The 26,166-nt window shown below is 38.0% G+C and overlaps 2 protein-coding genes and 1 long non-coding RNA gene across 7 annotated transcripts in view; 2 read left to right on the forward strand and 1 right to left on the reverse strand.

Annotated features, from left to right (window-relative positions):
• Positions 1-644: 644 nt before the first annotated feature.
• sycp3 (synaptonemal complex protein 3) lies at positions 645-10,976 on the reverse strand. 3 transcript variants are annotated; one of them, XM_041996221.1, is made up of 9 exons: positions 10,825-10,976; positions 10,546-10,686; positions 8,462-8,543; positions 8,150-8,184; positions 5,831-5,948; positions 5,576-5,675; positions 2,782-2,880; positions 1,060-1,164; positions 645-977 (listed from the first exon to the last, which is right to left on the reverse strand). In XM_041996221.1, exons 2-9 carry the CDS (start codon positions 10,670-10,672, stop codon positions 930-932), a joined length of 714 nt encoding a protein of 237 aa, XP_041852155.1. In that variant the 5' UTR covers positions 10,673-10,686; positions 10,825-10,976; the 3' UTR covers positions 645-929. The 3 variants fall into 3 exon arrangements, with proteins under 3 accessions (XP_041852155.1, XP_041852154.1, XP_041852153.1); XM_041996220.1 differs by having other exon boundaries at positions 645-983; positions 10,546-10,754; positions 10,825-10,973; XM_041996219.1 differs by having other exon boundaries at positions 645-983; positions 10,825-10,972.
• Positions 10,977-11,717: 741 nt separating this feature from the next.
• LOC121647888 lies at positions 11,718-12,668 on the forward strand. The gene is made up of 3 exons (XR_006011900.1): positions 11,718-11,796; positions 12,057-12,127; positions 12,492-12,668. It is a non-coding gene; the product is annotated as an uncharacterized LOC121647888 (long non-coding RNA).
• Positions 12,669-14,866: 2,198 nt separating this feature from the next.
• Positions 14,867-26,166, forward strand: part of LOC121647887 (aminopeptidase N-like) — a 32,678-nt gene continuing 21,378 nt past the window's right edge. The window contains exons 1-3 of one of the 3 annotated variants that reach the window (XM_041997670.1): positions 14,867-14,992; positions 24,471-24,657; positions 25,568-25,871. In XM_041997670.1, coding sequence (XP_041853604.1) covers positions 14,981-14,992; positions 24,471-24,657; positions 25,568-25,871 — 503 coding nt within the window. In that variant the 5' untranslated portion in view covers positions 14,867-14,980. The other 2 variants (XM_041997671.1, XM_041997669.1) reach the window with 2 other exon arrangements.

Raw genomic sequence — 26,166 nt, forward strand, 5'->3', positions numbered from 1 at the left:
CACCCTCCTTCCCTTAGTTTTAACTTTCATACATTTGAAAAAAAAAAGCGAAGAAAAAAAGCTTAAGGCTCAAATACTTGATAAAAAAAGCTGTTTTTCAGAATCACTGTATAACCATTTACAAAAAAAATATTTCCTTAAGATTTTTCTAGAATTAACAAGTCAAAATTTACCCTCAAAATCCATCTTAAATTAGGTGTTAACTTTTCAGAAAATGATTTTTTTTTAATTAACCAGATATTCCGGAAAAAGATTATTGAGATAAATTGACAAAAAAAAAAACATTTTTATTATTTCTTTTAAACCAAAAAACAAGAATAAAAAATCAGTTGTTCTGAATAAATTAAACATATTTACTTTATTTTTCTTGAATAATAAAACATAAAGGCTGTGTTTCCCCTAAAATCCTTTTATGAATTAACAAGACATTTTACAAGAACATATTAAAAAAAGTTTTTCTTCTGTGTTTATGTGTGTGCGTGGGTGGGAATACAAGAAATATTAAAGTAAAGCTTTTCTTTAACTCACTATGGCTTACACGTTTTAAAGGTTCTGTCTAAACAAGAAAATTTAATGTTTTGACTGAGTGTATATATAAACCTAGAAGATCAGTATGTACTAAATGACAAGACACACAAAGGATCTGTACACAAATATGTATTTTTTATTGAACTCTACGACTGCAGAGTTTGTCTGACTCAACACAACATGAAGTGAAAACCACAGCAGCATAAACTTAGTTTTTATACAAAAAAAATAATAAAATAAAATAAATTCATGAACAGATGAACACATAATAATCAGAAGAATTATAACAGTTATAATATTTATTAAAATGTGAAATAGATGAACTCGAATGTTACTGTAATGAAGAACAAACATGCAGCAGAAACTTGTCATACTGAAATGGTTTCCGTGGTAACAGCTGGCTAGAACAACATGGACTGCAGCGATTTACGGACTGTGGCCATTTCCTGCTGTTGCTGTGGAAACAAACAATACTTTTGTGTCTAAAATCAACACAAGGCTGTCTGTCCTACTATTTGATGCTAAGCTCACCGTGTCCATGAGGATCTTCTTCTGCAGGGTGGCCATCTCCTTCCTCAGCTCTTGTTGTGCCCCCTGCAGGAACATATCATGGCTCTTCTCCATGTCATCCATGTTCTGGAGGAAACAATGAGGTCTTTAGTTACATGCTGACATCCAGGTAACAGCTGCAGCTCAAATACAAACCGTTCCTGCCTTTCTGCAGGATCATTTTGCAAATTCAAATTAGCAAAAAATAGCAGTGACTTAAGTAGTTTATATGTCACTCAAGCACATCTGGAAACAAACATGCAAGACAGGAGAGACCTGATACAGTCACACTTCAGTGGTCAAAAGAAGCAGCAGCTCAAAGAACAGCTGAGCCGCTGACTATCACAGCTCATAGTAGGTGTGTTGGTCATCTGACAGCAACTGAATGCTGATCAAGCACTTCTTACTGCATTCAAAACATGTGTTACTGGGTTTCTGACTAGTAAACAGAAGCCCTGTGAGAAGCATTTTCAATACACACTAAAGCAGCAACAGCACCCAGCCAGAAAGAGCCTGAGATTCTCAGCTGCTAACTAGTAACAACTATAAACCCAACCACATGGCAGACACATCGCGACTCAAGTCTTGGTCCTCAAAGAGGTCATGACATGGGCCACTCCACCTGTGGCCATTCAGTACGGACATGTCCCTGTCAAAGGACAGGATGATGTAAACAGCTCCCTCCAATCCGTCCACGACCAGTCCGTACTCAGACAAGATCAGAGAGTTTCATCAGTCCCATCACACATCCTTTATCCTGAATACGAGTTATTACCTTCTTGGCAGGAGGTGTCGAGTTCCAAATGCAGACTGAACTGTTTAAAAGTTCATTTGTCCCCATTTCTATCAAAATTTCAAATAATTTAATAGCGTTTTTTCAAATCGAATCAAACTTAATTTATAAAGCACTTTCATGCTGGGGCAACACAAAGTGCTTTACATGAAAAATCAAAACAAGCCTTTGCACACATCAAAAGAGACTACATAACAAAAAAAGTCAGTTATTTCATACAGCTGCACGCACAAACATGCAATGTATAACACACAAAGCATTTATGGCCACAGACTGCAATATCTCTTTTAGGACTGAGGGGTGTGTGCAATAGCATTTTGTTTTAGTTTTTCTGATGTTCTTCTAATTTTACTGCAAAATTTATTGTGGAATATATTTATGATTTAAGCTGTGTAGCTGATAGTGCGTTTGTAGATTACAGTGGTTGTGTTATTGTGGTTGTGTGGCGTATTAATGTTATCAATGAAGTTAATTTAACAGCATTAATTGAGTCCAAGTCAAATTTTTTTGTGGATCAGACTCATTTTTAACATGTTTTAAAATGAGAATACTGATGTAAAAATGAACACTGCTATCAACATAAGTTATTTACAATAGCAGTGAGTCAAAATGATCACAGAATTATTACCACTATAAGGATGATGTACTGTGCCAGAAGTCCTCAAATCCTAACATTGAAAAAATTTTTAAGACAATCCTGTATTTATTGGGATAAAAAAAACAAAAACAAAAAAGGAATATTTTGGATTAGAAAAAGTTTGTTTAGATTTTCTATCTACTCTAATTTACATGATCTTGTTTACTGTAAGTACAGAGAAGTCACTCATGTTCCAGGGCTTCAGGGGGCCACTTTTATGTTCCTACCAATTCAAAATGACACCTTTGCCCTTGGATCATAACATTTCTCTCACCTTCACAAACTGCTCGTAGAGCTCTCGGACAGTTTTCAGCTTCTGGTTCTGGACAACTCGGGCCTGCTGCAGGATTTTCTGCTGCTGCCGGAACAGATTCTGCAAACACAAAAGCAAAATGTAAAACTGAGAGGGTTCAACCCTTTTCATTCGGCTCTTTACTGAGCGGAAAGTCGGAGGATGGATTTCTGGCTTTTCCAGACTATTTGCCAGACTGTCCTTGGCCAAAACGCTGGACCCCACGTTGCCTCCCGACGTGTCCGATGGGGAACGAATGTGAGTGATAGTAAAAAAGCTTTCAGTACAATTACTATAGAGGGGCTGTCTGAGTATAACTGAGTAACTGAATGTGTACAAACATTCATCTGTCAAAAACATGAAAAATCGGGAAAGGTCGTGAAAAATCGCATGAGCATGTGGTTTATTGATCATTATTCTTGGCTGCTGTTCTCACGGTGCACATTTTTACAATCGGTTTGTGATTTTCTAGTTCTATACACGCTCACAAACTGGCTGTCCATTTCTTCCAAGTTGATGCAGCTGGAACGCCAACTACCTGGGAATGACGTCACTAACTGTCATCCGCTCGGAGTTCTGACAACTGGAACGCACCATTCTGTTTGGGAAACTGCAGCCTGTTCTGACCCTGACAGAAGGACATGCAGTGTGAGTTTCTTCTGGCACATTGCTGCTTATCAGCACGTTTTAAATACGCCGCTCTAACAAAAACAATCACCTGACTAAATCATGTATTACACCTACTAGGCTTGCCAAGTTATCAATGAATCACTGTTATGCGGCTGTTTCTTTTTATTCTGCTCTGGAACTGACCCAGATAGTCTAGACCAGGGGGTCTGCAACCTGTGGCACTCTCTGGACCTTCCACAATGGCTCCTAATACCTGGCTAAAAAGCTAAAGAACTAATGTTTTGAAATATAGATATAAAAAACAAATGCAGGTTTTTAGCTATTTTATATTTTTATGGAATAATTGCATTGAATTTCCAGAACATAATGGCCCTCATTTATCAAATGTACGTGGAAATATGTGCGCATCTGATTGGAGGAATGATCTTAGGATTGGATCCACTTGTGATTTATGAAACGTTTGTATCTGATTCCAGGGTACGAATGATCCGGCCTTGATAAATACAGTGTTTGAAATTCATCGTCATTTACATGTTACCCACTAATTATTCGTGGTCCAGAGGCATTGCCCAGTGAGATCAAACCATGGAGAGGAGACGTTCTGCCCCCTCACCCCCCCCCCCCCCCCCAAAAAAAAAAAAAAAAAAAAAAAAAAATTTAGAGGTGGAGATAGAAAGCCTCACTTGTGAGGTGGAAAAGAATAAAGAGGTGCTGTTTGGCAGCCTAAAAACCAAAGTCAAAAGTGTGAACAAAAATGCTACATGGAAGAGGATCACAGTGGCAGTAAATAGCCTCACCGCTGTTGATCAGACTCCGGCTGAGGTTTGAAGAAAATTTTCAATAAGTAGCATATATATGCTAATAATTAATGTTTTATTAGTTTTTAATTTGGGTAATAGCCCATTCTTGGTAACAAAGTCACAATTCTTTACTTAATGATGCTAAGAAATCAATGAAAACATTAAAAAACATTTAATTAAACTTTTTAAAAGCGCAAAAGTTGTCTGTGTTTTCCTGCATTAGCGAAGCATTTATGTGTTCAAGGTTCTGTTATATGAAGCCACTTTTTATAGCCTACAAAAGAGAAAACTGGTAGCCTCCACACTTGTGTGCACAGCATGGGAAACATTAGCCTACTGATTAAAGAGAACAGTTATACAACTTTAAGGTCTAGACTACGCTGTCTCCTCAGTATGGCCCCCAGCGGAGGCTGTGCTGGGCTCAGTTCCCTGGGCATCCTCCTCTGGCTGCTTTGGGGCATCAAAACGCTCCATTAGCCAGAGCATGGTGTGCAGGGCAGAATTATGTCACAGACTTTCTCCGGAGAGTACAGAAGCATTCATCTTGCTGGTCCGAAATACATCCACCTGCCCTTCAGCAACCTGAAACAGCACGCCACCGTGCACGTGTGAGTGTGTGCGCTCTGTTGAACCTGCGCTCCTGCTCTGTGGCAGGGTTTGCTAGCGGGATGATGAGATACTCCAAGAGTGAATGTAGGTATGAGTTAGTTTGCAAACACATACCTCTGTTTGTATTTATCATTATTTCCAGCTGTAATGTGTAATGATTTATGGGCCTGTGCATTAAATTTAAGCTATTCTAATTGTCACATGTGGGCTTAGGCCGTACATCATGTTTGTTATTTTCCCAAATCATTTTAAGTGTGTTTTTTGGAATCTATTTAAATATGCTTTTGTTTTGCAAATGGAGTAATGAATATAAGATGATGGTTTGAGGTTTGTTTAATTATTTTCAGTGCCTGCTGCTGTAACACTGATCCACACTGACTCAAACGTGCGTACAAGATCTCAGACCTGTTGTGACATTTGATCGTATCCTACACTCACGTCCAAATTGATAAATGGCTTGTAAAGGTGGCAGACCCCTGGTATAGGTGCAAACAATATAGAAATAAATACATGCATTTTCATGAATAGAATAAAGGTTTCTCTAATCAGGAACTGTGTTAGCACATCTTCATGCTCTGTAGGATAATTTAGTCCCGATTTGATTATCTAAAGTCTTGTACTTTTTCAGCAGGACCTGGTTTAATGTGGCCAAAGTCCCCCCAAAATAGTGCAATGACTGAGCCCAGTCATGTAATGGAAGTAATCTAACCAAACAAGCATTGGAGTTAAAAACCAACATTGAGCTTCTCCTCCTGCTCCTCAGCTCGCTGGGCTTCAAGCTCCCACTGCTGCAGCGCCGAGGACACCTGCTGAGAATACTGATGAGTCATCTTCTTCCTGCACGCATTGTTTCAGACAGCGGAGACACGCAAATACACATTTATTACAGCACACAAAGCTGAGACTGTCAATCAACACCACGTTTTGTTATTCAGATTTAGACATATATTTAATCAGATTCTTCAAATTTAATCAGCTATAGAAGAAGAAACCTCTGGCCATGGTAGTTGTTCCACAGCTGCTCCAGTTTCTGTTGGCTTCCCCTCATGTAGTTCTTTGTCAGACACTCGAGGCGCTTCTTCTTGGCCTGCATCACCTTGCTGATATCAGCTGGAACCACATAAGAGAAAACCCTGTTTTTTATCTGTTACATCACAAAACAGGGCCAGACAGAGGGAATACGATGATGATGATGAATGAAGTTCTGTGAGGCGGGTGTTTTGTTGTTTTTTTTCTCTTCAGGTTCAAAAAACAAAACAAAATAATGGGAATACTGACACAAAGATATTACAAGTATGTAATGACTTATGCTCATAAAAAAGGTAAATGTTAATTGACATGGGACGAATTCATTTTTGCTGAATGTGCACAAAGCAGATCTTCCTTCAAGTGGAATACAGCCTTTATCAATAAACTTCCTACTAAATCACCTCTGACAAAAATTGTATGAACCTCTTAATCCCTGAATTTATTTACAAAAAATAAAACTAAAAAAAAAACTAAAAAATAAATACAGGGAAACAAATCTAGAAAAAAATGACAAAATGAAAAAGACAAAATAAAATGGTTTAGTGTTAAATAAATGAATAAAAATAAATCAGTGAAAATAAATAATAGATAAATAAATACATCACTAAGAGGGAATAAAAGCAAATAGAATAACATTACATAAAGAATTAAAATAAACTAAGGCCAGGAGTGGTTTGATGCAAGTGTGTGACATCTGGTGTTAAAGGGTTAAACTACGAGCAGTTTTGTGCACAAACACATTTGGTTTTCTGTGAACGTTGAACTGTTTGAAACGTATTTGCTAATAAAGAACCTGAATGTGAATTCATTCACATTATGTGAAGTCCTGCAACAATCACTGCCTGCATCTCCCCGCCGCCACACCTCCCTCACACCATCTTACCCACGATGCACTGCACACTCAAGCATAACAAACCAGGACAGCTCTGTGGAAACGCTGGTGCAGTCCTGCCCTAAAACAGCGAGTGCAGGTGAAAATAGAGGCGCTGCAGAGGCAGCGTGCACATTGGACACCTCGTCTGATTATGATTATTATGGGAATATTATGTTCTGTCTGAAAATTAAATCTATCATTTCTGTGCAAGTTATGTCCGCCTGGGCTTAAAGAACAAGCAAATAGCTGTTTAAAGGATGAACTTATGTTAAATTGTCCACACATCTGTTCCACATGCATATCTATTTTGTGTAACAGAAGTGAAGGTCTAGTACAGGGCTACTCAATTCGGTCCCACGAGGGTTGCAATCCAGCAGGTTTTCCATGTATCCCTGCACCAACACACCTGAGTCAAATTAGGTGGCTCTAACAGCCAATCGGGTTCTACGCAATGACTCATTAATTTGACTCAGGTGTGTTGGTGCAGGGATACATGGAAAACCTGCTGGATTGCGGCCCTCGTAGGACCGAATTGAGTAGCCCTGGTCTAGTATAATAATGGTATGTACTTATAAAGTACTTTTCTAGTCATATGTTGACCAGTCAAAGTGCTTTTACATTTCATGTCCCATTCACACACACACAGTACTTTCTACTGTTATTTACTAAGTGCTCTCTTCTACCACTCGCATTTACACCCTGAGACACATTTCGGGAAGCAATGTGGAGTTCAGTGTTTTGCCCAAGGACACTTCAGCCTGTATTTAGAGGAAGCATGGAATCAATCTACCGACTTTTCGGTTGGTAGACCTTCTTGGCTACAGCTGCCCCAATAATTGATTTGATCGCAAGACACACTTTAATTTCCTCTCTTTCTCAAGTCCAGTCTTTCACTTTAAATTCTAACCTAAAATAAACTGAAGTTATTCATGAGAAGCATGAAGTTGCACGACACTGGCGATGGGTAAACCCTGCTTCTGTACCTGTGCATGCTGGTTAGTTGTAGTAGTTAGAGCATAGTTAACTGCTGTAACTGTTCGAAGGCGCACATATCGAGATGGCACACACATAAAAACATTTAACAAGGCTTTGCATACCTAAACATTATCAGTAGTAATGAACTATTTAATATATACTGATAAAAACTGTTATTGATCAATTTATGCTGATTTAAAATGATTGATTACTGAATATTTTAATTGTTTGAACTCATCTATATGAATATGAAAACAAGAAAAAAATCTCAAATATTGTGTTATAGTTGATAAATTAAACAAATTTTATACAAAGTAAAATCACAAATACAGTTTTTATTCTATATATCTAAAAAAATCAATGCCAAATCTGACCTTTCAAAACAACAAAAACATTTTATCAAGAGTAGATTAGACCAAAAAAAAAAGCTTACCTCCAAATTTCTCCAACATACTCTGCACTTCATTTCTGAGGAGCGAAGAGAAATATTTGTGTCATATTTAATTAAACAAACTCAGTGCACCTGCATTAGCAACGATACAGTACATCAGCATGAAACTTTAATACAACACTGTTTACTCAGATAATTCCTGTTTGAAGCCTCTACATGATGACTAGTTATTTTCTTAGTAGGCTGTTGGTGAAAAATAAGATGATTATTAATGGTTTCATCTTAAAGTAACATCAGAGGTTTTTATAACATTTCAGCCATCCTATTACATTAATCTTGAAATAGAGGCTATACCCAACACCACATGGGACCCCCTCTTCCTCAAAGTCAGCAGCAGGCCTCTTTTTTGCCACCTTTTCCACGACTGGAGTTTCATCTTTGGGACAAAGACAGACATCAAATTCAAAGTTAGTATTTTCAAAGCAGCTCCAGGTATTACAACCATAGACATATATACATATACGCTGTACTGGTCCCTAGTTCTTATGCCAGTGGAGCCGCCATATTGGTCCCGGCAAGTTACCAATTTTTTTAGAGGACTGAATGGAGGAAAGATGCCTGTGGGGCTAAACAAAGACTATTTTAACATAATCACTAAGAATGAGTTTTCATAGTAAGTATAAACAACTGTTTGTTTTTATTTCTGGCACTTTTTAGTCATATTATTAATATTGTTATCGAAGCCTTTATTGTTGATGTGAAAGCCTTTAGTCCTACTTCAGACATAACCTGACAGCATCTGAATGAACATGAAACCTTTCAGTACCACAGGGTTTACAATAACACTTATGTAGTACTACATCGTTTACTATAATAACATTTATCATAGTACCACAGGGTTTCCTCCTGCATTTTTTTAATCTGTTTCCAAAAAAACAAACAAAAAAAAAACAAAAAAAAGGAAAATGAATGGCAATGAATGAATAAATAAACAAATAAATACATAAATAAATAACAACTTCAAACTTAGAAATCCATTATTTATGGAGACCTTGGATTTCTCGTTTTGTTGTTTTTTTTTTCTCTTTTCATAATTCACCACTGTACGTCTTATCATTTTTAGGGATAGCACTGTAACACGTTAATTTAACACGTTATCACAGTTTGCATTCCAACGGTGTGAACGGTTTTTGGTACAATTACAGTGACACACACATCAGCGCTTGGGCGCTATATGTAGTGAGTTTCAGACTCCTCCAGCAATTCTATTTTTAAAAAATCAACTAGTAACAAATCTGGAGACTTTTTCTGGTGATATTGGAAACTTTTGGGGACTGATGTAAAACCACACAACGTTTACTCTTCAGCAGTGCTGACTCAGGCCCCTCCCCCGTCCAAAAGCACTCAACAGCCTTGTACCTTTGCAGCATCATTCCCAGCTTCCAGCTCCAGAGCAGGAGATGCTCACCTCAGTCCATGACCAGACTGAAAGCTGCTGCTGGCTAATCCCACACTGGCTTACTGTCAGATATTAATGTCTATTAATGAAGAGTGTGGATGAAAACATTTAAAAAGTCAAAAGTACTGTAACATGTTGTAGACTCCATCAGAGAACAGCTGGAGCTGTTAGTTTAAGTACTTAAAATGACACTTTTTGTTGTTCTTGGGGTCTTGAGAAGTTCTCACTTCTCATGGAGTATGTGACACCTCTTTGCCACCAACCTGGAGCGAGCTGCAGTAGAACCAGAGGGGAATTTAAGACTAGTTTGTTTTCCAAAATTAAGTTATTTGCAGGGCAGTGTCACATTTCCGGAGTACAATTTCACTTATATTATGGTCCAAAAAATGTGCGCAGATATAGACTTCATGTTCATGTGAATAATAAGATCTATCAAGTACTAATGGATTTACCATAATAACTTTTATCTAAGAAAACAGGGCTTACTATAACAAGAATTATTGGGATGGTTTTCACAAGTGCAATGCACTTCCTAAAAACCTTTTAATTAGTGGTTGTTGTATGTTAGTTTTTGTAGTATTTTTCAAAATGACAAGAGGTTTCAAAATGCTGTTTTGATGAAACAAATTAGGCTCTACTATATGGAGGGCTGCCTTTTAAACCAGATGGTAATATAAATAATATCTATATTGTTAAACAGAAAAAACCCCAATCATATCTACTCCTTAGAAACACTTGATTTTACCTTTCCCTTTGACAACAATTTTCCCCACCCAATTTGATCATCTGCCAATGATTACTGATTAACACTAACGTTACAGTTTTAACCTTTTTCCACCATAATCTAATCTAAACGAAACGACACAAACCGTTCACATGTGTAAATCTAATGAGCTGTCTAGACCCGACCAATATGGCGGACGCGTTGACGCGTAGCAGCAACGAGCTGAGGCGGCCGTTTCGATTACAATCATGTTACCTTCTCTTGCTTCGTCCTCTGAAGCACTCAGTTCTTTCTTGTCATCTTCTTGAGTAAAATCAAAAACCTTTTTATCAGGTTTTTCTTCCAAGTGTTTTTTCTTCAACTGTCTTCTCCCACTTGCCATTCTCCGCACCTGCCCTGTGGTTGGGAAGATTTGTTCAGCTAGTTTCAGACGAAGTCATTAGCTTCTGCTGCTAAAGGAGACACTGAAAGGAGGCTGTTGATCCTAAAGTGAACAGACCTATACAATCCACAAAGTCTTATAATTATACCAACCAGTGTCTGCTTCTAGCTGAACTTTGTTAGCGAACTGATCCCAGCCGAACACAAACGACCTGAAACACAAACGACCTGAATAAAAGAAACACACTAACAACTAGATTTATGATCACGCTAGATTCCCGCCACAAAAGGTGTAACGTTAAATTTTGTCTTCTGTCAAATATTGTCTGCATGTCGCGGGTTCCAACGTACAGACGTCAAGCAGCCGTTTAACTCATAAGAACCCGACGTGACCTATTTGTCACATACAGTTTCTGAGACATTTTGCTTCAATTTATGGTATAAACTTTCCTCAAAATCCTGTTGAACACAATCTGATATTTGTCTTCTGTCCCCTAATAGATACACAGAAGCAGAAAACCACATTATAATATTTTTAATATATCACATGGTAATAAATGGTAGACATCTGGTGACATCTGGTATCTGGAGTTCTGCTCATTGAAAAATAAAGTAATGAAAAAGAAAACCTCTGTCAATTTTATACATTTCTGTTCAGGACATACAAATACATATGATATTTATTAGGTCTGCATATATAATAAAGATAACAGAAACCGCCTTTACTCAACATAATTTGCATACTCCAAGAACTGATCACTTTTAAAGTTGTGTACCGAGAATCCGAAAAGTTGTGTTGAAAAAGTATGTTTCAAACTCGAACTGCCGAGCTGTCTGTCATCCTGCTATCTATCTATCTATCTATCTATCTATCTATCTATCTATCTATCTATCTATCTATCTATCTATCTATCTATCTATCTATCTATCCATCAATCCATCCATCCATCCATCCATCCATCCATCCATCCATCCATCCATCCATTAATCAAGTCACGGGATGCCACAGGTCACAGAATTTAATGTTAATGTTACACCCCTTCAAACGTGTCTTTATGATCAGAGGAAGAATACTTTAATTTGAGGTGTCATGGCAGCAACAAGTTCCAGTTGCAATGTTTGAAGGTTTGGTTTGTGTTTTTTCTTATCATCGTTTGTTTATATGAATCAAAATGGGAAATTCTGTGAATACAAGAGGAGAGAAGATTAATAGACTTCAAAAGAAAAGAAGAGTTAGTTAATTTAGTTTAAAGGAGCGTTACAACAAGTTTATGTAACAGTCAATGCTAATGCTAATCAGCATTCGGAGGCTAGCTAACATTTTACATTGTTTGCAGCAACATTTTTCTCAGTCTAAATTTGTGTGTTTAAATTTATGTTTAAAGATATAGCCAACAGGGTTGGTTGTCAGAGTGGCTACAACTCGACCACTAGAGGAAACAGGTGAAAGACAGTGGTACTGAAATTTCCTTAATTGTGGTCATATATTAGCTACATGGTTAATTTAGCATTTTGACTCTTGACATTGAGGTGAGAGGACATTCTTGTTTTTGACATTAAAATGTAACTTTTCAGTTTTTCTACATTCTTCTAAGTCTTTTACACGCTGGTTTAAAATGTAACACTTATTACCATTTTATAATATAAAGGGAGAGCTACAGTTCAAAATGTTTTTTTTTCTTTGCTAGACTATTGTTCATGCATGCTAGCTTAATTTCTAGCTAAAAATGCTGTTGGGGTTGGTTGTCACATGTGCCAAAACCCCAGTTTTGCATGCATGCATGGTGTGATACATATAGTAATTTCTTCTTTTTTTGTAGATAGAAAATGGGCAGGAAGTTTGTCCGGAAGACTACTTTTGGCCAGACACCCCCCTCATGCTGTGGGCCAGTCTCTAATATGTTGTATTGTTATTGTCTGATATATTGTTCTTTATACTGATTTTTTTTTATTCTGACACTGATACTAAAGTACAAAATGATTCAGCCAGTTTGTGGTATAAGTGAAAGAAATACCAGATTTTAGTAGGCCTATGTCTGTTCTGTTGTACTGTTTTTATACACATTTTTATACTGTTAGAGATTAAAATGGATCCATCTGAGGCTATCACTTTTTGAGAATTGAAATTAAAGTAAAAAGTGACAACCAACCCCATTCTCCTGTATCACATGTAAGAAACTGGAGTACAAAGTACTTTAATGCTTTAATAATGATAACTGTTTATTATGTGCAGATACAAGATATTGAGGAATCAGAGGACATCCACTACAGAAGAGATCAGGACCCTTTAAGATCCATTTAAAACAGCTTAATTAAAGGCAAGTAAATTCACCAGGAGACCACATATCCTTGCCTATTGCGTACCAGGACCTCACACATCCTGAGCAAAACTCAAACTCCGAACCAACATGATACCATTTGTGTTTCTGACCCATAACAGTCCTACAGTTCAACACCATGTATCTTGCTAACTACATTACTTCCAAAAAGTTAGAGGTACTCAGCTTTTTCTGTGATTTCACAATGAACCTAAAATGCACTATAACCTTTACATGTGAACTTAATTTGACTTTCTCTAAACTTTTAAATGCACTGTTCAATGTTTACGTTTTTATTGCAGACCCTGCTGTTCTCTTATAAATTTACTGATTAAAAAAAAAAAAAAAAAATTAAGAAGAAGCATGAGAACCATGAATGGACCTCTAAACGTTTGGGACGGCTGCTACTAGCTTGTCCTGCCCTGGGGGACCTCCCAGGGAATGGGGTTGTCTACTGCCACCAGCGGCTCACCTTCTGGCAGGAAGTTTGCTTCTGTCTGGACTTACATCACCGGACCCCTCTCTTTTCCCGCTCTCTCACACACACACATGTAGGGTGTTGGGAGGCTTGCACGTCATGCTGTGTGGAGAGTAGAGGGCAATCTAAGTGGTCGCCTTTGCTGCACCCTGTGGCGGTTCACCTCTCAGTTTTAATTACACTTAGTCATGAAAACACTTTTGGGGCCCTGGGCCTTGTGCTCTGGCTGCCCTGGATGGCCGGTGCCTGGCAGGGTTGGCGGCTGCTGACCTTGGCCCGCCGGGGCCTGTACCCAGTGACCACAGGGGGCCCTGGCTGGGGCCTTCCTTTGCTGCCCTCTGGGTGGGTCTGGGATCGTCTTCATGGTGGGGTGGCTGGGGTTCATGCGTCGGTACTGCTGCTGATTACCCTGCACTCTAAGCTGCCCTAGTCTGCCTCTAGCCTCGTGGAGGCGTGGTGGCATTTGCACAATCACACTCATCTGTGTCCTCAAACTGTGCATGCTGACACAGTTGCTGCATTGGCCTGTGGGTTTAAACACTAAGAGCTACTTTTCTTTAGTTTTTTTGTGTGTGTGTTTCTGGAACTCTGGTTTTTGCATGTTTGTTTCTTTCAGCTTGCTTGTCTCTTATAGGAGCTCCTGATGATTGTCATTACTGTTTCCCTGTAAAAACCACAAGAAATTCTCGGTGGTGTTTCTGTACAGGTGTAGCAGTTGGTTGGTGTTTGTTTGGTTTGAAAGGTTATCTTTTATCTGATAGAATATACTATATTTCTGTCTTCTCTTTATTTTCTCTACTCTCCTTTACATTTCTGTTAATGCTTCTCTTTTCTTTCCTGTCCCCTCTGGTCAGGTACAGCAACTTTATGGAAATTATGTAATTCAAAATAAATACATAAAAAAGGATTTAAAAAAAAAATCTGATTATCAAGAGGAGCCTTATACCCATGAAGCTCTTCTTGGGAAATGAAATGTGTTCAACACAACACAGCAACCAGACCATCATTCTGCTGCTACCGTGCTGAACAGGACAACTACTAATTGTTCTGGTTTAATGACAACTTGAATTTAAACAGTCCTCTTTACCCTATTTTTCACATTTAGACATCATCAGACCAAAACAACACCTAACACATGAAAAGTTATTGACATTTTTATGTCATGGTTTACCCAGTAGTTGTTAGCTTTTTTGTCAATAAATTGTTTGAGATGAAAGAATTACCACTGTATGATTCTACTGAAATGTTTTACATTCCTGATATATCAGTGTATCATCAACTTAAATTTTAAAACAAATTTACTGAACAGTTGTATGTTAAATTTACTGATTTGTGTCACTGGCATCAATGACGCTTCCAGTTCTTTCTGTAAATCTTTATTTTCACTGTTTTTTACAGCAAACATCTCTTCAGGGGCTTCAAGCCAAGCTGCATGTAACCGTCAGATGCAGAGGTAGAGCAGCTTTTCTGGCCTTTTCTTCACAGTCTGGACTGCATCCTGAGGAGACTGTTCATGACAGGACGGGTGAGACTGCAGCCTGTTTGCACAGCAGATGAGTGTAGCTCGTGGTTTGTGTGTTTTATATATTTACAGGTAATTTCTGACCTTTAATTAAATCCCTTATTAAAATTAATTTTGTAACATTCAGCAAAGTGTGAACCACCTTCAATAATACTCAGAAGCAAGCCACGAGAAGAGGATTTTTCATGACCTAAAACAACTCAGACCTAGAAGATATCTGAGTGTTTAGAGGAAAAGCTGCATTATGAACTTTTAGGCTGTTACATCTGTCAGCTACACAGACTGAATCGGTGTAACCCAGTCTATGTAGCTATGTGGTGTTGAAGCAGACCAAAGACCGTTCTGCAACACCCACTTTATACAGCTGAGAAAAGAAATGTAGGGACTCTTCAGCTTGGATGATCTTTTTGCATGTAGAAGTAGATACCAGTTTTACCCTGAAGCAGCTGAAACTCATCTGACCACAGATCCACAGATCCACTGTCTTTCTGTCCATCTGAGATGAGCTAGTTTCCAGAGAACTCAACGTTGCTTCCACACAGGGTTGATTTATGGCTTCCTCCTTGTGTAATCCAGATTCAGATCCCATTTCTGGATGCAGTGGTGGACTTTGTTGAGTGAAAATGGTTTTTTAAGCTCCTCCTAAGCCCATGTGGCTTCATGGTGATCTGACTGTTCTCCTGCAGAGACTCAAAGGTTACAACCATCTATCCAGCAGTGGTTTCTGTCTTTGGCCTTTACACCCTGATATTTCCCAAACTCATTGAAACATTTTACAATATTCTGCTCTGTACATGCTGAAAAACCAAAGTTCTTTACAAGCATGCACTGGTTCAGAACTTACTGATGAACCTCCAACCAGGTGGTGAGCCATGACCCAGACCTGCTTAAAAAAGCTGCACATTTCACCCTAAAGAGAGAAGGGGTGGAGCTATCTCCATAAATACTTTTCATCTTGGCATTCAAAGCCTCCACTACTGTAAACGCCTCACTCACCGTTATACATCATGCTCTCTGGCCAACTGGTCATATATATCCGCAGCCTGTTGCACATGTAGAACTAGTATATTTTCACTTACAGATCCATCATATTTATCCTCTCACCTGCTACCTAGACAGAACGCTTCCAGGGTTTTATTACTTTCAGCTTTCCTCAATTCATACTTAGCCTTTTATTTATTTATTTCATTTTAGTATGCAACCTGCTTTTTGCCTTTACATGAAGTCTAATTTATGTACCATATGACTGGAACTGTAAAGGTTTTTTATCTCTCTTGTAAACGAGACTGCATGTCTCAATGGGACCATCTATATAAATAAAGTTTGAATGAAAAACAATCATTTCAGCTATTTTTAATAAGCAGAAGGCTTCTTTTGCTAGCTATTTTCTGCTTTAGATATTCCAAAATACTCTATTATGGATTTCGCTTTAGTCCAAAGTTGTTTTGTGGTGAACTTTGATGATAACTGAAACCAAGTAACAAACACATTTTCATAACTTTATGGTAGTCCTCTGGATAGATCATATCATTTAGTGATCGTCATTCCCGGTGACAGACGTTGAGACAAACTCACTCTGAGAAGAAGGGGTACACCCTCTTAGCTTTGAACTGATGTGCTTTCCATTACAGTCTTGTAAAGAGTCATTGGTAGCTGTGAAGATAGAACTAAATGTAGGTGTGAGGTGATTGCAGACTGTAGAAACAAGCACAACAGCTCTAAAACATGCTTTCTATGTTAATAAAATTAGGAGGAGAAAGCTGAATGTCCCTGTATTCATAAGTTTAAGCCTATCAGGCCAAAATCAGTGACTTGTGAGGGACAAGAAGGAGAAGCAGTTCTCTTCTGCTGCCACAAGGTGGCACTAATTCATCTTTAAACGTGACGTAGTATTCCAGAAGTATTCAGATTGTTTACGGCACCATTATATAGTGAATATACTCATGTTCTGTATAGACGCATCAAATTTAATTTCAAATGGTAAAATTTGAATGATTTCCAAAATAAACAATCAAGTAAAAGTAATTGTAGATTATTAACATGACTGTTATGATACCTCTTTACCCTCGTTTCATCTGTTTCCTGAGAAACAGGAACTCTCTGTTGAAACGTGCAAACAGTAAACAAGGAAAACCAGAGTGTCCAGTTTTGAAGAGCATTAAAGTGAATATTTGGTTTTTGAGCAGCTTTAGTCTTCATTACAGTCTGAGCCCTCTAAGACCAGCTTTATGTAGTTCTTTATGTAGTCCACAGCAATAGTTCTTCTTGAAGGACTTTCCAAAGCTCCTCTTTCTGGTTAATTTTCTCTCTGAAAACCATGCTTCCTGAAACGAGTCTGAATGTGATACTTGATCTATGGTTCTGATGAGTGTGGGAGCTTCCTCCACCCAACTCACCTCCATCCTGCCCTAGCTGAGCAAACACAGTTTTTTTTATGATATTTTCTGTTTAACCGTGTTCTGCACAGACATTCAGATGGCTGTGGTCTAATGAGATTCGTTATTAGTGGCAAAGCTCACAAACTAAAAGAGAAATTGAGAATAAAATTATAATAGTCTAAAGTCAAGAAGATAGTTTTATTAAATATCCAATCTATCAAATTAAATAACAATATAAATTTACATTTTACCCCCTTCATAGAGATCATTACTTTAAAACAAACAAACAAACAAAAATTACTTAATGGTAAAAATCCTTTTGGATTAAGACAGTAGGTATGAACCAACCCAAAGTTTAAGCTATCTGATGGTCTTAGTGACATCTTTCAGTCTGTGCCAGCGGTCCATACATATTGATTTTAGTGTTGATCTAACCTTAAATTTGAATTAAAATGCAAAAAACAAAAAACAACAACAACACCCCCCCCCCCCCCCCCCCCCCAAATTTGTTACAAAAATCAAAACTGAAGCAGTTCAGAATATAAACAACAAAGAAATAAACAACTTTATTTAACAAAAAACCATCACAAACAACCATAGATGTGGCACCAAGAATCTATCACCACTAATGTGTGGTCTGCTGGGCTGTTGCCATGGTGATCATCCTTGTCTGGGTGGCTGATCCCCAAGACATCATTTCCTCACAGCAGCATCAAGCCACATGTTTATTTCTATGAATATTTTCACACCTACATTCAATTTAGAGACAGAAAATAGGGATTGGAGTTGATGTTTGTATGGAAGAGGCTAGAATCAGGTGTGTGTTTTTAAGTTGCTATATTATATATTTAGGTGTGTGAAGGCTTGTTTTATCTTTTCAGTTTTTAATATGAATATTTTTTTAATAATGTAGAGCACTAGTGTTGCTTTTTGCATGAAAAGCGTTTTATAAATAAAGTTTGGTTTGATCTGATAATGTCGCATAGCAACAGAAAATAAGAACTAATAACCAATAAATGAACCAAACACTACATGTAAATGTTGCTTAACTCTCTGATACACGAGTGGTTAAAAAACAGAGCCACCATTTTTTCATATACATTGTTTTGCTTCCATGTACAGTAATGTTTTACTTTATTTGTTATCTTATTTGGCTTTTTATTTATTTTAATTATTTTGTGCTATTTTTGTGTAAAATGGTATTCTGTCATATTTATATAATTATTCTATTAAATATATCTCTATAATTCTATTTTCCTGTTTACCACAGAGACAAACTTGGTAATTACAATGTATGTGAGATATGAAATTTTACAAAATTTAGCCCCAGACTAAACATGGAGAAGCAGCATTTAGCTGTTATGCTGCAAACAAGTGGAACAAACTGCCAGTGGAGATTAAACTTTCCCCAAATGTAGATATTTTTAAATCCAGGTTAAAAAGATTTCTTTCCTCATGCACCTATGCATGAAATCTGCACGGTAACTTTTTTAACTTATCTTGCTTTTAATCATTTTAATGTAATTTATTATTTTATTGTGATTATGTGTTGATGCCTTTTACTATTCTAAATATCTGTAATGTCTTTGTTTTATGTAAAGCACTTTGAATTGTCCTGTACATGAAATGTGCTATACAAATAAACTACCTTGCCTTGCCTATTTATTCTTTAGTGAGTGACAGCGTACTGGATTAATGTCCACTGAAGGTACCAATTCTCACCCATGCATATACTAGAAAACAGACTTAAAATAGGTGTTCACTGTAGGGGAAACTATGCATGAAAGGATTAAGGACACTTTGTCCTAAAAAGATCAGGAAAACCGGATGTTGTCTAAACACCATGGTAACAAAGGAGAATAAAGTTTCATTTCCCACACACTCCGAACTCTTTCATCCTTCCTTTAATCTGATAATCAGAATCAGATACTTTTATCTGAGTCCTGCAGAGATAACGGCAAGGCCAGGTGCAGCATCACAATCATATTTTATAGACTCTTTATTGTAAAACTCAAACCAACTCACTGGATTTTATCATAAACTACGACTTTTTATCAGGGAAAAAAATCATTGGTGACAATAAAGATAGATTCTTTTTTTTTCTTTTCTCCCTTCCGGCATCTGTTAACCCCCATGAAGCTGAACACGTTGTTCTCTGCAGGATTTCATAAATCCCTCTCTCTGAAGGGAAACTTTCGGTCATGTTGCATATTAACTTCTCTACAAGAAAATGCAACGCTAGTCCCTTAAGTTAGTTCTTCTCACTATAGGACTGAGAAGGACAAAGAGCTGCTGATGTGCTTAATACATTGAAATAACTTTAGAAGAAACTGAAAACAATTAAGTTGGTCTGACTAAAACCACAATTTTTAAATGCATTTAAACATGTTAATCATGATTTAAAAAAAAAAAGATCACAAGTCAAATTTCTCTTGCATGTAAACATTGAACTGGACTCAAACTGGCTACAAGCGCTGCAGTTCCTGTGGAGCGGCCTTTGACCTGAAAGTAAGAGTAAAAGGAGACCAGTTGGGTAAACCTTGTCGGAATAGCACTCCATAGCCTCACTTTAAACTACTTTATCAACACAGCATATGTTTGATAGTTGGAATACACAGAATACAGTTTATGAAGAGGTATGCTGCTTTGGTGAAAAGGTTACGGTGAAATATGATATGTAATTAAGCTATAGTAATTACATAGTTAAACATTACATGTTTAAATGAGATTACAATGTTACTAGCACAAAGATTACCGATAACAGAAAAAACTCCACTATAAATACAGTTTAATTCTGGGAAGTTTAATTTTCCCTCCAGCTTTGGTCATACAAAAGATGCACTTAAGCAATTAATGCACTCAACTAACTTCTGGTGGCTTCACAGTCGGCTGGATGGCGATGCAGTTGCTGAGCATTCAGTGGGATGCTGAATTGATGGGTCATTTGCTTTTTACTGCTATTCAGATGGGTCTGCCAAACCGTCAGGACACCCGCAACGGTAGAGAATAACTACAAGGAATCACATGCATCTTATTAGAAAAGAAAAGACAGATTTTATGAAACTGTGATTGCAAGTTACCACACAACATGTTATCAATTTACTGCTAAACTGCTTGTCAGTTGTTTCGGTCCAAGAGATAACAGACTTGACCTCAGTGCGTTTTATTATGCCGCCACACGTGCAGACTCTGACTCGGCAATGACCTACAGGTGTTTTTATTTACAAAAAGTGGGCAGTTAGGTGAGAAATAGTAGTGTAGTATTGAGCTTAGTAGCTTGGATTTTAAGAATCTCTTTATGGAAGAGTTTAAAAAATCTCTTCAAATTTCTTTAGAAATGTTGTTAAAGCTTTAATTTTACATACTGAGTTGACAGTAGTTATAATTTCTATTTGTTCCTTCTTTATTTCTTTATCTTTTTGATGACTCATAGTGACAGTGTGGTTAAACAGAGAGAGATCTGAAGAAGGGTTAAGATGGATGTCATCTTTCATAACTGCTTTACAGCTGCAAAACCATAAAATGAGATTCATAAAACAGCAGGATGATGGAAAACTGCTTGTCTGTTAAAATCTAACTATAGAGTGGAACATAAGATAAATCTGTCAGACATTATAGACTAACGGGAAAAATGTATCATTTACTCATTTAGAGAAAGACTCAGTTCTTCAGCTGTAGCAGATTCACAAAGTGATCCAACTGTAGTGGACCTGCCATGGACTGGTGACCAGTCCAGGATGTAACCTGGACCATAGCGGGCCTGCCATGGACTGGTGACCAGTCCAGGATGTAACCTATGCTGTAGTAAACCTGCCACGGACTGGTGACCAGTCCAGGATGTAACCTGGACCGTAGTGGGCCTGCCACGGACTGGTGACCAGTCCAGGATGTAACCTATGCTGTAGTAAACCTGCCACGGACTGGTGACCAGTCCAGGATGTAACCGGGACTGTTGTGGGTTTGCCACGGACTGGTGACCAGTCCAGGATGTAACCTGGACCATAGTGAGCCTGCCCTGTATCATACTTCTTTACTACACTGTAAAAATCCAAATGACAAATTTCTCATTTTAACCTTTCTTTCTAAGTTAGCAAGAAGTTTAAAAACAGCTAATTATATAGTACATGGATATTATGTAGTACATGGATATTATGTTGTACATGGATATTATATAGTACATGGATATTATGTAGTACATGGATATTATATAGTACGTTGATATTATGTGGTACATGGATATTATATAGTACGTGGATATTATGTAGTACGTGGATATTGTGAAGTACATGGATATTATATAGTACATGGATATCATGTGGTACATGGATATATAAAGCATGATGAGTAGAAAGGGGTGGGATGAGATTAGATTTATTTATCATTAAACAGCTCAACAGAGAGTCATTTCCTGGATCTGTGTCATGTGTTCTTTCCATTGACTCCGCCCCTTTTGGAGGTCAGCAACAGGTCCAAGGTCTGTTCTTTTAATAGAAGATGTGAGTGTGAGCTCATATTCTGACCAGAGAATGAGAATGAGATCATTTTACAGCAGATGCAAATCTTCTGAACTAAACTGGTGCTTTTCAGGTCAAAATATCAAAGGAAGATTAACCTCGCTGTAGGTTTGTCTTTTTCCCTGGTAATCTGACGTCCAAAGCTCTTCTTTGGATCTTTCTGTCTTTTCTCTGTCCAGATGTTCCCACACATGTCAAGGTCCCAGTTCTAGAGAGGATCCATCTCTCCATCAGACCTGTTGAGGTCCTGGTTCTGGGAAGGATCCATGTGACATACCTCAGCCTTTTCTTCCTGTTTCCTTTCCTTAAATATGCTTCTTGACATCCACGTTTCCATGGAGACCATTTCCGATGAGGTTTCGGCCAACAGTAGATGGATCAGCTGAAGGTCCAGATGCATCTCTCAGGTCCTGATTCGGGTCTTTGCTGGATTTGTTCCTATTTCTTCAGGACATCACCAGATCCAGATCCTGTACATCTGCTACAGATAGTTTGTTTTGGTCGTCTAATTGTTCAAATAGTCCAATTTTCATCTAATAGCTCATTGGGAATCAGCTTGTTTCTGGTAAAATCCTGTTTTCATTCTGTCAAACTGTCTACGTTACTCAAGGACTCCAGGGAGACAAGGGAACGTTACCGACACTTTATTAGTGAACAGAACTCAGAATAAGAATCGTACTGGTACCGATCAGAGACGCGGTAACGGGGTTGAAGAGGCCAGGAACGGAGAGGGAGTGAGTCCAATAGGAGTGTGAGGTTTAAGGTCTGACAAGGAGTGCCTGAACTGGTGGAGTATATAAGGGCTGGAGAGTCAATGGGGAACAGGTGTGGCAGGTTGACATGATTATGATGAGCGGATCTGGAACTGGTGTGGAGGATCAGGGAAGTGAGGAGTGAATGGAGGAGCAGCAGAACAGGGGAGTGCTGGAGGAGTGGCAGGACAGACTGTAACAGTCTAATCTTTGTTGGTTTTCATAGATAAAAATAAAGTATTGGTAACAAATGATGCATCTTTGACAAGAGCTTAAAGATCCAGTTTAAAACAGTATTTTTTGCCAAGTAGTCTGTTATGTGTCGACACAACACTGGTTCATCCCTCGGGTTGAGAGTTCATTTCCTCAGAAAATGTTTAGGTAAAAGAACAGTTCTGAAAAAAGTAAAAAGCACAAATGTCCAAAGAAAAATTCTGAAAGACCTTCAGAAAGCTGGAGAATCAAATCAACTTTATTTATATATCTTTCAAACAAGATGCTTCACAGAATGCCTAAAACAACATAACAAAGACATAAAAACAACTTGTAAATAAAAATATCATTAGCATTAAAAGCAGAGGTAAAATGTGAACATATGAATAAATAAAACATTAGAATAAAACAAAATAAATGGTGAATTGAATATAAGCTTTATGGAGATAAAGGTAGGTCAGCTCCTCTCCTGCAGGAGAGGACCTAAAAACTAAAAGCTCTACCTCCTTATCGGGACTTCAAGATCCTGGAACCACGAGCAGACCAGTTTTGTTAGAGCAAAGAGAGATTTATTGGGATTATATGGAACAATGGGTTAATTTAAATAGGACAATGCCAGACCTTTAAAGTCTTTGTAAGTTATTAAAAGCATTTTAAACTCTATTCTAAATTTGACGGGAAGCTGTCAAAGGGCAGCTAAAACAATAAGTTCTCCGTCAACACTCAGCAGCAGTATTTAGATTAGCTGGAGGATTTTAGGAGAACCGTTTGGGCTAAAACTACATTACAGTAATCGATCTTGGATGAAATGAAAGCATGTTTTTCAGCATCACTACGGGAAATAAAACATCTGATCTGATGTTTCTCAGGTGAAAACATGCTGCCCTGGAGACCTGTTTGATACGTGGTTTAAAAGACAAAAGCCTTGGTCAAACATGACACCAAGGTTCCCTGCAGTTGTTCTGGGAACCATGTTAGTACCACATAAAGCAGCAGAGAACTATTGATCAGGACCATCTTTAAAAATCCAAACCAAATGTGGCTGCTGGGAAGAAAATATAAAGAAATAAGGAATTTCTCAGCTTTCTTACAGCAAATTTTATAACCCCACTCAGTTTCTCCAGTGTGAATATATTTACAGATTTATATAACCTTAAGCTTTGTAAAGCCAGTTCAAGTTTAAGATGCCTCCAAATAGCTATGTTTTGTTTTTTAAGTCACAGGGCATATTAAACGTCTCTATGTAAAAGCAAAATAATTCCTAAACGGTTTTTAAGTTCAATCCACAATAGTTTTTTTTTCAAATCTTAAGAGAGAAGTCAGAATCAAATCAGATTTCTGGAGTTTTTTCTGCCTGAAGTGAGTGAGAACCAGTTTTGACTTCATGTGGGTGTTTCAGCCTCACTGTTAATGTGTCACCTGTTGCAGTGAAAGGGGAGGGAGGTGCTACTCATGTCTACATGTACAAGTTCACCGTGCGAACTTGCGTGCAGTGCTGCAGTGCAGACGGGTGGACAACATGGGGAAAGGTTTCTTCATCAGTAAAACTGTCGGGATCGTGGGGATCTTTGTGGGTGCAGCGGCCCTCTCCACTATCATTGCTCTGTCTGTTGTTTACTCGCAGGAAAAGACTAAAAACAATAATCAGGGTGGAGGAACGACCACCAGGCCCCCCGTCACAACACCTACCCCATCCAACGAACCGTGGGACAAGTATCGGCTGCCTAAGAGTGTGGTGCCAATCCAGTACAGGGTGACGCTGTGGCCGCGACTGAAACCACATCCAACCACTGGACTGTACATCTTTACTGGTAAGGCTTTACGTCTGCAGCCGTCCCCCTCTGGAGCCTGCAGGGTCCGAATCCTGTAGAGGTTTCTGTCAGAGAAATGAGTTCAATGCAGCCATTCAACTTTGAAGTGTTCATTTAAGAAGTAATATGTTGTTCAGAGAGGCCGATCCCAGCGACTGAATGTCTGTTTGACTTGCATTGGGAGCGCTGGTGTTCAGTGGACTAGTAATAAAGGCAGAACAGTTTAAAACATGTTGAAAAAAATGAGAAATTTAATAATATAATATATAATGTAATTTATAAAAATTGATAAGATCAGAAATATCTGCTTTTATTTATATTTATAAATATAAAAATTCTAAAACAAATCGCAGCTTATTTCTTAAACTAGTCAGTTTGTGCTGATGTTATTACGGCCTTAAATCCCCAATATAGAGTTAAAATGATGTGCTTCACATTGAGGCTCCTTTTTAACCTTTATAACATAGATTATAGATGACAACATATTTAATCACTCATTAATCTGTCAACCAGGAAATTTGAAGTCTTGCAGAAGCAGAATAATAGACCAGATAAGGAAAAAAAGAACCAGAAAAGTTAAATAATTTTACAGTTATGAGAGGCAAGTGTACAACACATTTATATAAGATATTTTTACAGTGGGAAAATCAAGTTGTCTGTTTAAGGTCTGTGATTGGAGTGTTTTCAGCTATAACTCACAGCCTGAACACTGAAGGTCGGATCAATCAGACTGAATGAGTCTTTTCTTGTTCTGTTTAATACTGATAAGAAGTATCTGACACATGATGCGGCTTTCTAACCCTTTTATGATGCAGATCTGTTTGTTTAAACTGTTGGTTTGTACAGCTGGTCCTGGGGTTCACCAAACACGTCCGCTGATCACAGTGTGTGACATCTCACTGTGTTTCAGGTAACTCGGATGTAGAGTTTGAGTGTGTGGAGGAAACCGACCTGATTCTTATCCATTCCAACAAACTCAACTACACTACGCTGGAAAATGGGCAGCTGGCAAATCTCACCCCAGTCGGTGAAGGCAGTGTTCCGGCTATCAAGTCCTCCTGGCGCCAGACGGTCACTCAGTACCTGGTTCTGCAGCTGGATGGTAAACTGACGAAGGGCAACAAGTATCACCTCTACACCGACTTCACTGGAGAGCTGGCTGATGACCTGGGAGGCTTCTACAGGAGCGAGTACTGGGAGAATGGAGTCAAGAAGTATGTGTTTTCTGTTTGTGGAGGCATCCGAACCACTGAAAGAATGTTCTTGCTATTATCATTACTGATGATTTACTTTACATAAAAACAAGAAACTTCCTGCTGCAACTGTCTTAAATTTTATATTTATGTCTTATATATTTTATATAAGATTTTTCTTCTTTCTGCTAGTTTTTATTCTTGTTTTTGGATCTTTTATCTGTTTTTCTTTCATTTTTTTATTCGATTGTTTTAAGAACTAATTAAATAAACTAAAATGAAATTAAAGCTAAATAACCACAAACAGCGTTCAGAT

The sequence above is a fragment of the Melanotaenia boesemani genome, chromosome 10 (genome assembly GCF_017639745.1).
Source record: "Melanotaenia boesemani isolate fMelBoe1 chromosome 10, fMelBoe1.pri, whole genome shotgun sequence".
Lineage (NCBI taxonomy): Eukaryota > Metazoa > Chordata > Actinopteri > Atheriniformes > Melanotaeniidae > Melanotaenia > Melanotaenia boesemani.

Bases quoted from the DNA above. Each gene is read 5' to 3' on its own strand.
- sycp3 (XM_041996220.1), bottom strand. From the start codon at position 10,672: ATGGCAAGTGGGAGAAGACAGTTGAAGAAAAAACACTTGGAAGAAAAA. The intron at 5,949-8,149 runs GTAAGCTTTTTT...ATGTGGTTCCAG, and splicing joins TATGTTGGAGAAATTTGGAG to CTGATATCAGCAAGGTGATG. The intron at 5,676-5,830 runs GTTTCTTCTTCT...CAATGCGTGCAG, and splicing joins AACAACTACCATGGCCAGAG to GAAGAAGATGACTCATCAGT.